The 12373-nt window shown below is 35.8% G+C and overlaps 1 protein-coding gene across 6 annotated transcripts in view; it reads right to left on the bottom strand.

Moving 5' to 3' along the window:
• LOC116337951 (LIM domain transcription factor LMO4) overlaps nucleotides 1-12373 on the bottom strand; it is a 73425-nt gene that overhangs the window by 4121 nt on the left and 56931 nt on the right. For all 6 annotated transcript variants that reach the window (XM_031762940.1, XM_031762937.1, XM_031762943.1 and 3 more), the window contains 2 exons: nucleotides 3481-4109; nucleotides 3221-3374 (listed from right to left, as the gene is read on the bottom strand). In XM_031762940.1, coding sequence (XP_031618800.1) covers nucleotides 3221-3374; nucleotides 3481-3694 — 368 coding nt within the window. In that variant the 5' untranslated portion in view covers nucleotides 3695-4109. The remainder of the gene's footprint in view (nucleotides 1-3220; nucleotides 3375-3480; nucleotides 4110-12373) is intronic.

Raw genomic sequence — 12373 nt, 5'->3', positions numbered from 1 at the left:
AGGTTTAATGTTATGTGTACCGGGGGATGTCCCATTTATGTATGCAATTGCGAATAGTGCAACATAGTGATAATGGTGTATAATGCAACACAATGCGTGTATATCTCGATAATGACGCACAATGAGAGACGCCATACACTGAAACTGCCGGTATCTTTTCTCTCTTCATAAAATATGAATAAATGTTATATTAATATAATAAATTGCACATGCATTCTCAACATATTGCTCCATTCAACGTCGATTCTGTTTGATGATAACACATGCATACACGGATACAAAATATTATTTGGGATGGATGGTGGCGAAGGGCAAAAATGGCACGAGCATTCCACAATTTATTTCACCAGTAGAGTAGCACCAAGGTGCATAGAGAGCAACGATGATAGATAAAGAGAAAAAAAATGCTCGTGTTATTTACATGATAGAGAAATAACAATACATCATCACCGCTATCACAAGAATCAACGCAATCATTGTCAGCATTACATAAAAATTTCAATTGTATAATAAACGATTTTATCACACACAGATAACAACACTATTTCACTACCCCGGCTGTGCTTTTATTTCTACGTATAATTATTTGATGCTTTATTACATACAATATTCTCTCTACATACATATAAATATAATCCAAAAAAAAAACACAAAACAGAGACCAAGCGAGAAAAAAATCGCTTTTTTGCTAGCTGTTGCTGCCAGCGTTGTACAAGGATCGGATACTGTTGTGTGCCATTCACACGTATACGAAAAATTGCGCTTACCGAGAAGATAAAAGATTGAAGGTGAATATATACATATACCACGTATATCTGGATTTGTCGACAATAGCTTTTGTGATAATAATTCATTGCGTGATTTTGCCAACACCACAGAAACAATAGCGATAATTTTAGTTTTATCGAGCGCACAGCATGAATGTCAATCTAATTAGTTTACCATTGATTCACCATTTAAAGCTCACTGATTGCCTGCTTTCTCGCTCGCTTGTTCTCTCTATATTATTTCGACTTCACTTTCAGTTGTGGAATGTTCTCCATTTATTTATACGGCTGGTGGTAGTGTGTGTCTGTGTATTTTTTTTTCTACTTTTTACGCTGTATAAAATGAGCATTTACTGCTCCCTTTGACAAACATGACTATGTGCCATGTGATGAGTGTGAAGAAGCCAATCTCAGTTGAGGTAAAATTCAAAAAACGCAATCATTCGAAAGAAATTCCCATGCAGATTATCAAATATGTGTGTATAGTACAAGTACATGGTATGTAGTTTTTTGTGTCATTTTTGTCATTTGATCGATGTCAGTTCAAGCGAAACTTGGCTTATGTAACTAGTTCATTTGGTCTCTTTTTCTCTCGTATAATGCTTTTGCCAAACATTTATTTTTCAATTTTAGTTCGGAAATTCGAATAAATTTACATGAAATCATTCTTAGATGAAGTGCATACAAAATTAAATATCAACTGTGATTCGGCGCACCGCTGCTGTTCTTTATTGTTACAAATTTCCCTTAACCCATTTTTTACTTACGCATTCGCTAATTAACTGTATATTTTTTTAAATGAAATTATTATCATGAATTTCATATCTTGTTTTTGTCTCGCAATCAGGAAATTGAAATATATTTTAACCTTAATAAATATGCATTTTTTCGAACACTTGTCGAATCATACGTACACGTTGAACTTGATTTACATTTTCAGTGTTTTTTTTTTTTTTTTTTTGAGAATATAGCGAGTAAACGAGCGAGTGAGAGAAACCTCATTAAAATCGGCAATCGACTCAACAAAAGGAAGATGTATCAGGAAAATCGACACATTTCAATCGAAATATATGCGAGCGAGCGAAAGAGAGAAATATCGTTATTTGTTCCGCGACGTTGTTAAGTCTGTCAACCGGAAATGAGTTTTCGTGTGTGTGATTTTTTCATCTATGTTTTTTTTTCTGTATAGCACGCTCTATTTTGGTTTAATTCAATTTGTTTGGCCACGACAAGAGAGGGAGCCGATAAAAAAAAGAACAAACGCGAAGGGGAGAGAGAGAGAGAAAACATCCATATAGAAAACAAATTGAATATGCAACGCGTGAAAAGTACACACAACTGTTACCGAAAAACTTGTTAAAAACACTGTCGAGATTCTATATACACATACGCGATTCCACTTTTGCTCTCAAATCCAATCGAAAAGAAAGCAAACAAAATGGCCAAAGTATGTTTGTTTTAAATACGCGCGTAAAATAATTGAATCGCTTCGCGCCTTCAGCTTGTTTTGTGGCTATGTATACATACATGCCTAATACAAAACCAGTCACAATCATCACTATCACACTGTCTGAATTTGAGCCGACGAGAATGCAATCTATTTGATTTTTTGCACACAATCTTCGTTCTATCCTTTGCTTGCCTGCTTTCGATGGCTGTACGAATGAATTGTCTGTCGAAAATTCAAAACGATAGAAATGCAGCAGCAGTCGCCGCATAAACTGAGTGAATGACTTCACATTTGCGACCGAAACGAAAATTGCACTGAGAGAATGACGGCTGGTTTGAGTGGGTGTATATATATGTATATTTTGGTGGTGAAGTATGCGCTTTTAATTGTTTTAATAAATTGAATTTCAGATTAAAAACTAATGTAAACAGGCAAAATGTTCAAACCCACTCCCGCTTTCCACTGTATACATTTTCATACGTAAATGGGAAAACATATGATAAAACGGTTTGCTATTTGGCAACTGTGTATTTGTTCAGTTCTTCAGCGAATGTGTGAATTTAAGTACATTCGCATAGGAAACGGAGAAATAGATGTTGAGATAATCGATTTCATTGTGGTCAGTAAAATGATGACAGACTTTGTGCTCAAAATTGCAATTTATGTTCGCCTGTATTGTATATTTCGTTTGCCTTCTCTAGCAAACGTAATTAATTTTCGAAACTCTTCAATTTTGAATTCAGTTTACTTGCAATGGGCTTTTTTCCTCTTCTTCTCCATTCAAACGACACAGTATACGAAATCCGCATCTATTATGCTGTTCTCATCAAGTTCAATTACAAAGCATTAAATTGTGTTTATTTGTTAAATAAGTTTTCCTTAACGTTCAATTGCTTTGAGGATGTAGAAAACCCATTTTATCATCATCAACGACGATGATGACAAATGATTACGATGGCGACGATTAAGACACGAATACATAAGAAATTGAGTGAAAACTTACCTAGAATAATCAGCCTTACATAGTATCATATTTCCCCTTGTGTAACAGACCGTACCCAAATCGGCTAATGTGGCACCGCAACAAGTGCATTTCAGACACGTGTGATGCCAAAATTTATCGATTGCTGATAGAAGATAACGTTCGGCTATTTTACCTATATTGTGATAATAAACAGTTTTGTGCAATCAGTACCAAACAAATTGGTAAGGAATTCGGAAGATAAGAGTCTCTGTCACTTTATAAATTTGCTAAATACTTACTGCCACATCCAGCACATTTGTTCATCATTGCATTATTGTTGTTGATTTGATGAAAACCCTGTTGTTGGCCACCTATCGAACTCATGAGCTGTGCATGACCATTATGATGGTGTCCACCGGCGTTGCCAATCGACATTGACGACGCATAATTGTTGTTATCCGGACTAGGTGGATGTGGTGATGATATATCCCCATACGGATGATATGAATTCATTGCTACGGAGGCGGCCAGCTTGACGGTTGTGTTAGTTTACGCACACACAGTATATTTAAAAAAAAAAAACAATAAAAAACGAACAACTAAACAAATATCAGCAGCAGAAGCAGCAAATAACAAACGGAGTTTAAGGCAAAGCGTACACTTTTTAAATCAAAATTGACTTAGATCTGATTTTAAATCAATATTTTCTAAGTCGATGTGAGTCTATCTTTTGTATGTGTGTGTGTGTTTTTCGAACTTAATGTCCACAATTTCTTTAGTTGTTTTTATATTGAACTGAGTTTTTCTCTTGAATTCGCTCTATATGAGCTACAAATTTGATAGATTTGCACATATGAAGCTTGTTCACATGTCTATGTTAAAAATTGTATAGTCTCCAACACGAATGGTCACTATTTTTAAATTCGATCTGAAAATATAAAAAAGAGAAAAAAATGAATTAAAATCTTTATCATCATCAACTAAAAGGTTTGTTTGAAGTACATGGGAAATCGCATCTAACTCATCTTAGATTGGTTTGAGAGGAACTTAAGTATGGGTCGTTTGATTTCTATTCACATTTCTAAAAAGCACATCGGCAACGGATGTAAACAAAATATAAACATATTTATTTTCATACAATTCATACGGATCGATATTTGTGTATAAAGTGGAATGGCTCTGCTTTCTTCGGAGCTCATTTTATTCACATGCACAAAAAGAAAATATTCCTAATAGCAAATAATTCCATAAATGATATCAAAATATATCTCTGAAAAACAAGCCAATTACTGTCACATCTTTTACTCCATCGTGTATCCTGTGTTTTTGTCGAGTTTTTGTTGCAATGACGTTTTTGTGTTTGTTACTTTCTCAAATTATCAAATTGAAACAAGAGAGGAAGAAGACGAAAATAAAAACGATGAAAACTGTATGAATGAACCCTTGTGAGAGAGATGCTTTCAAGACCTTATGTTCTCGTTGGTTCGTTGCGGGTAAAAGGGGGAAGGGGGAGAGAGAGGAATGAGGTGGGGAGAATGTGTGTATAAGAGAAAGATATAGAGAGATTGTCGGTGTACAAGTGTATTGCGCATGCAATTATAATATGAGAAGGAAGAGAGTGAGAGAGAGAGAGAAGGAGAGAAAGTTGAAGAGAAATAGCCAATTAGGCCAATTAGTGAATATTTCGTACAAGAGGATTTTAATTAAATTAATTAAAACTACGGTTTTAAATATAGTCAGTGTAATCGGAGATGAGGGTGTATTTCACAACCAGCAATGGGAGTAGCAGCATCAAACTGCGTTTCGTTTCTACAACTCATTCAAGAAGTGTTTCGGAATATTATGTATGTGGTGTATTCCATCTTTATACAACCTTGAACCATCACGCAGCAATTTTTCCAATTTGCGAATAAAATCAAATGATGAAGAGTTCGTTTTTCTCTCCTTCAGATGTTGTTCGTGCAGCACTGCTGCTGCATTCAATTGGCAATTTGAAAACTCTTGACTTTTTCAAATACACTTGTTTCGCATTCGAAGCAAATTGGTATGTTTTTTTTTTCGTTGTTGTAATCAATTTGATCGTAATTTTGAGTAAATGAAATCAGCTTAAATAACTGCCACTTTTGAGAATCATAAATGAACGTCGGCCGGTATCGACGTCAAACAAATGCCTATGCTTAAAGCTCTTTTCTAATTTCAAATAAAACCGCATAAACGAAAGCAACAACAACAATAACAAACGCATCGAAACGATGTAATATCGGCCAGACAAAAGGTTTTGCGGTATGTTGGCTAAAAAGAGGGAAAAAAGTGACCGACTGACTACAAGTATACGTTGCTGGTTTTCTTTTGAGTGCGCAATTTTTTAATTGTGTTTCTGCATTATCTTCTCTCATTTAATTAATTTCTTGTTAAATGGGGAACTGAAGTTAATTAAACTAAAATTAAACGAACGTATATTTTGGGTTCGTTGGCCAAACGCTTTGCACGAAAGACGACGACAACAACAACAACAAGAACAACAGCGTCGACTGCGAATGAAAGATGTACAATATATTAGAGAGGCCGCCTGCCATAGTATTATCCTAATTTCACAGCTCTCTACACCAGTGAAAATGAAAATGAAAACGAAAATGAAATGCAAAGTATGAACGCACGCAAACTAATATTTAGAATAATCTCTATTACAGCATTATAGTTTCATCTACGTATTGCATATACTCATAATACACACCAAATAGTGAATATGTACAATAACACACAGTTTTTGGGTTCATATAAGTCGATTCATTTTGTCCAGTATACACACGCATTCGATGCAATATTCGACCGAAGCATACTTAGTGCCAGAACGAAAACAAGAGCTCGACTAAAACGAGCTGAATAGAAGAAAAATACACATTTTGCCAGCAACAGCAGCAACAACAACAAAGATTTATTTGTTTGTACTTTATCAAAAATTTTAATTGGACACTTGGTTGGGACATGATGTTGCTGGCTGCACGTGTTTTAATACTTCAGGCAATTTAGTACACAAAATTGTATCGTGCTCTGTTGTTGTCGTCGTCGTCATTATCATCGCTGACGTACTTTTTATCTCTGTCGCTTTCAATCTATCTCTTTCTTTCTCCTTCTCCCCCTTCTCTCTCTCTCTGTCTCTCTCGTACTGTTTGTGTATTTTCGTGTTCTCAATCTCGTCATTTCTAGTGGCAATTTATGTTTAAAGCCAGGTTTTGTTTGTACTTTTTCATGAAAGAGATAGACTGAAAAATACATAGCTCTACACAATGCAAAATAATATCTCCGTTGATATTTTCCTACGAAGAACCGTTTGCATATGGTCGAAATGTGTTGTAAACGCAATATTGCTTCTTATCGGCCCTTAACATTGCGTACTTTAAGTAATTGTGTAGTTTATATCCCGATGTATGTACATATACTGTGTTTGAAAATGAAGATGATGAGCCGTTGTATGTATACCACAGGTTTTGAGGAGTAACGAAACTCAATTCAATTACATGTAATTAATTTTATTTCATGTTATATTCACTTCGGGCCATTCATAATTCATCTCGTTGCAAATGAACAAATACCTAACGAGTCCATGCCATTCGCATACGCCCGCACAACAACAAAGCAAAAGAATAAGAGGGAGAAAGCATCGACCATATATACATTATACAGTCGCACACAATGCCATACAGTGGCAATAGCAATATAGAACGAAACCAATATGGTCAAAAGAGCAAAGAACGGAATGAAAATTTTGGCTTTTTATGAAATTGCATCCCGGATGCTGCTGCCACTGCTGCTACTGCTGCTGCAAAATAGTTCTGTTTACGTAAACGTATAGACATTTTCAATCTAATGAAATATTTTATCTCTCATTGATGTTCATTCCATCTTCCCCCATTATTTCTTCGGTGTGTGCGGGCCACACTTCTGTGCGCTTCATTTTGGCATATAGCGTTCACTCACTCGCTCACTCGCTCACAGCATACCAGAATTCAATTCAATTCGAAGTTCGAGTACTGGTGGTGGTGACGGCGATGGCGAGGGGTTGCACGAGGAAGCAATTCACCATAGTTTTAATCAAAAATGTAGACATCCTCGTCAGGTGTACACACAACCATCGGCGTATAGCACACAATGGCCATAAATCATAAACTGATTAAACAGTTTTTTTTTTCTTCTTTTTCTTCTTTGCTTGCTGCTGCCCATTATATTACAACATTGTTGAACACGGAACAAATCCAGGCGGTTCGCCGTGTGCGTAACTTCAATAAATTTTTCCTTAAGGTCAGTGTTCATTTGTTTGAGAAGTATAAGAGTGAGTGAGTGAGTGAGAGAGAAAGCGCTGAGGTGTGTAGAATGTCGAAGGAAAAAAAAACTTCTTCCTTAATGAGGACCTTACAAAATCCGCCACTGATTAATCGTGAATGGAATCCACACTAATTGGTTTTTGTGAGTGTAGAAAACATATGCATGTCATTACATCTACTAGCTCCTTCGTTCATTCGCTCACTCGCTCGTTCGTTCGCTCTTTCTCGCCACGGGGATTAAACTAAATGAATTTGCTCCTTTTCAATTAATGTTTTCCCCTCTGCGCTTGTTCCCGTCCGCGCCTTTGCCCGGTGTGTTCATTATCATACAGCACCCGGCCGCTCTCTCACTCACACTAAAACTTGCATATACATACACTCATATACAAACACTTTTTCGAGTATTCCTTTCCAATTATAACTTGAGTTGGAACTAATTATGCGGTTTCTCTTCGCAATCAACGAATTGTATTGCATAACGAATGTTTGTTCAGTAAGTATTGCCCAAACAATGCTTCAGCATCATTAAATTAATGAAAACGGAAAATTATAAATCTCTCTTTTACGCTCCCCTCCGTATTTCTCTGTGTATTTGCCTGTACACAGTGAGTGAAAATGTACACACATATTGCAAACGAGAGTGAGCAAGAAAAAGAAAGAGAAACAAAGAAAACGTTTAAACGATTTTTTAATCGTAACCGTTGGCTAGTTTCGCTTGTGTTTTTTTTTGCTCTCGTTTTGCTTCCACATTTTCAGGCAAAAATGTTCGTTTCGTAATTTGTTTGCATTGGAATGCAAATCACGGGCCATTCAGAGATTGGAATAGCACGCGTTCGTTTGCACTTTTCAATGGACTGCGCGTCAACCGCATCTAGGTTTTCCAACATCGTACATGCATATATTAGCCAATTTAAAACTCACAGACACACTGACATATCTAGAAAATATCGAACGACGAAGAAATGATGAAGGAACGAAACTTCAAACGATCACAAAAGATTTTTGTATGTGTACGCATCAAAAACGTAATAGTAGTAGTAGTAATAGTAGCAGCCAGAAGCAATCTCAAATCCAGCTGCATCATCGGTCATGCTGACGATGGCTAATAGAAAAGATAAATGCTTTTTTTTCTATCAGTCTCTATCTGTTTGATTCGTGCTCGAAGGGAGACGACGATTCGCATGAAAATTTAATTGATTGGGGAAATCTCTTTGAATTTCCGCAATTAGTTTTTGCTATATAGTAATAGCAAGCGAGAGCAGAAGCGAGATCAAGACCAATTTTGCTGGTTTAAATTATCGTATCGTAATTTGGCGCTTAATATGAGAAAACGCATTTGTTACTGCTGCTGTTGCTGCTGCTGTTGTTGTTATTTTCAATTTGTTTGAATTCTCGGTTGCAGATGAGAGAGTTCAGTTTTAGTTAAACGTTTATGAAAATACGGGCATCAAAATCAATTGGAGGGTAAGTGAAACACATCACGGGGCGGCGAGCTCACAAATTGAATGTCGGAAGAGACGATAGTGAATCGTGCATACTGCTGTGCTATGTAACTGTGCTTCATATTTTGCCATGTAATGGTTTGATTTCTCGCCGAAAAAGCAAATATGATTAGAAATGGTGCAATGGGCTTTATCCGAGAATTAAAGGAAATGAAGTCGAGTTTTAATGATATAAACGGAACCATTCGGCCTGAACCGGCGGCGCTTGTAAACTATGCCATCACATGACAACGAAACGCTATATCTAATTTGTGTGATTGGTTTGTCATTCCGTGCGAAATGCCATATCTTTTTCTTTCTATTTTACTCTCTTTATCTGTATCATGTGTTCGTACGCCCGTTTAATACACTTTGCCCACCCTTCAACGAATGCTTCGAAATTGGATTTCTTTTAAGAAATTAAACATCAGCCGAACAGTTATTATTATAAATGATTACGTCAATCAAGGAGAAAGAAAATGCCATTTCTTATAATAGTACGGATCGAGCCCAATGCCGCTACCGCTACCGCTACCACCACCGTCATCGTCGTTATTGAATTGAAATGAAATTAAACACACAACATACACAAAAAGACACACAGACAATCAAGATGTAGTGTATCTATGTCTATGCTCTCGTAATCGCTTCGATATTTAGCGAAATGTTTAGTTACATTTGCTTTGCCAGTTCAAGTCGTACATCGAATTTCTTTTGAGTAAGTGTCAGTGCATTTTCATTTTCTCTCTCTCTCTCTTTGACATGGATTTTCATTTCTGTTACTTGTATAGCAAACACACCTCAATCGTTTGCACCAGCAAATTATGCTTAGTTTTTACAATGATTCTATTTGGTGTATATTCCTCTTGTAAACCAACAACATTCATATAGCATGCGTTTGGTATAACCCAGAAAAGTTCGAGCAGAGAAATATGCGAGAGAGAGAGAGAAAGAGTCGGAAAGAGCGCGTAAGTCGAAGCATGTGCTTTGTTTTTGTACGGGATTATTAAAAGTCCTTGGTATGGGTTGGGTTCAATTCGGTTGGGTTGAGTTGTGCTGTGTATTCTTCTTCTGTTTTGTACTCTTGTTTCGAACCAAGTGGGAGAATTTAACCAATTAATTAGAACAGAATTAATTAGACGATGTGTATTAGCGTTATATAGCGCATCAGGGAAAGAGAAAGAGTAAAAGAAAGCGCGCGCAAAAGAACGCATTTTGCTTTGTTCAGTTTGATTCGTTTGCCATAGTTGCTTTTTATTCCAAGAGCTTTTTTTGCACTCGCTCGACTTTTGTCGAGACTTGCTCGGTTTTATATCAAGTAGCAAAAGATATTATGTGCACGTTGAATGCGGAGAGTCGGTTCAGACGATTCCAAACGCATCGGAATCGTGTGTCTGCCATTCTAGTCAATGCCGTTCAATGCCTTCTCTATCTCGCTCTCTCTCTCCCATTCTCATTCTCACTCGAATCGTTCTAATTGAATGTAATCTTTTTTTCGTGGTTCATGTCATACACCAAAAGCACATTACAAATACTATTAAAAGCGTGTGCATATAAAAACGAAACCAACTTCCTCATACATACACATACTCATTTTCAAATACACTTTTGACGAGGATAAATATAATTGGATTTTTTGTTGCGCGGCTTGCGCGCGTTTTACGTTCATTTGTGTGTTCGATGCCGTTTTCGCTCCCATTGTTGTTGTTGTTAATTAAACTTAATGAAAATGTATAGTATAGCGGTTTCGATCGCAACAAGCACTCACCACCACTCAAACTCTCTCGCTCGCTCTCACACCATTCGAGTAGAAAAATTATGTGCGAAAATACATCGGAATCATGTGATAGCCAGTGTGAAAGAGAGAGTAACGAAGGAATGCGATCGTACTACGTAAAGACAGAGTGAGAGTGGAAGCGTGTACATGCAGACGAACCAAAAACCTCGATGAGACGATATACTCGCAACGAACGAACTCTTCTCGTGTATCGCCATGGAACGCGAAACGGAAAATATAATTAATGTTTTTTGGTATTTTGTTTTATTTTCCGTCTTTACGTTGACTTTTTTCAGGCTCTCTTGTTTTATGTGTGTGTGTGTATGTGTTACAACTATTATGTTTTGGCTTGGATATTATTAATTAAAGAAAGTGGTTGCTGATTTAATTGGATTTTTTTTCAATGTATTTTATGTTCGTTCACACAGCTTTCTCACACGCTTTTCAACTCTCCAAAAACAGGCTCAATGCAGAATAGAACAGTCCAATTTCATGGAAAAGCAATCGCATAATCGCTGGCAACAATCATTCAATATCATTCGTTTGCTTGGACTCCCATTCTACAAAAAGAAAGAAACTGAGTTGAAATCAAATTGAATTTGTATCAGAGCCATATTGCCACCCGAAACGCCCCAAACCATACAACATTATAAAATTAGTAGTGTCAGAACAGATTATCTGTTTTATGAGCGTGGATCCATTTTTGATTTGCCTATCGCGTTATGTATTTTATATGAGATATATGAGCTACATTCAGGGATTGGTGAGGTTTCGTTTAGAATGTTTTGATGGAATTAGATGATTATATTGTGCGATATACGTAAGCAATAAAAGACTTATATTACATATTATCAGGGCTTTCAAAAGTGGATTTTAAATCAAAATCAAAAATAAGATCATTTGATTTGATGTACACTACTCAAATAAATCAAATCATTTGATTTTATTTGGATGGACGTGTATATTTTAAATCAAATGAAATGATTTGATTTATTTGAATAGTTTACATCAAATCAAATGATTTCAATTTTTATATTTATTTGATAAACAAATCAAATCAATCAGAATATATTTTAAAACATTTTTTCTATGTACAATTCATTTTGGTCACACTTTACAGTCTTTTAAAATTAATAATTTTTCGAACATATCGTCATTCATAGACTGCCGCTGTGGTCGTAAAATCATCTCTGAAGAAAAAAAAAGATTTTTTTATGAAAATTTGTTATTTGCGAGTAAAACAAAATACTACAATCCGTAACAAAGGACTTGATGCAAAAGAGTATACAACTAATTTGATATTTTTCCAACAGATGGCGACACTGACAAATGTCAGTTTTAATAACTTAACAAATAACTAATATTTAGTATTTAATAAAATTTATTATATAATTGTAAAACCAAAAAGATTAACATAAAAAAGTTCCCACTTAAAACATTAAAACAATACTTAAAGTAATTTGATTGAATTCATTTTATTAGTTGTCATGGACATGTGCAAAATAGAATTATCAATTCAACACAAACAATACATATACACAAACATGACATCGTATAAGCCATAACAACAGAGCACAATATGCTGTCTAGAAATACTAATACATGCGCGCAC

The sequence above is a fragment of the Contarinia nasturtii genome, unplaced genomic scaffold (genome assembly GCF_009176525.2).
Source record: "Contarinia nasturtii isolate CC-2019 unplaced genomic scaffold, AAFC_CNas_1.1 Cnas_scaffold_350, whole genome shotgun sequence".
NCBI classification, from domain to species: domain Eukaryota; kingdom Metazoa; phylum Arthropoda; class Insecta; order Diptera; family Cecidomyiidae; genus Contarinia; species Contarinia nasturtii.
Note: the sequence above shows the minus strand (reverse complement) of the source record. Positions and strands in the feature narration are given on the sequence as shown.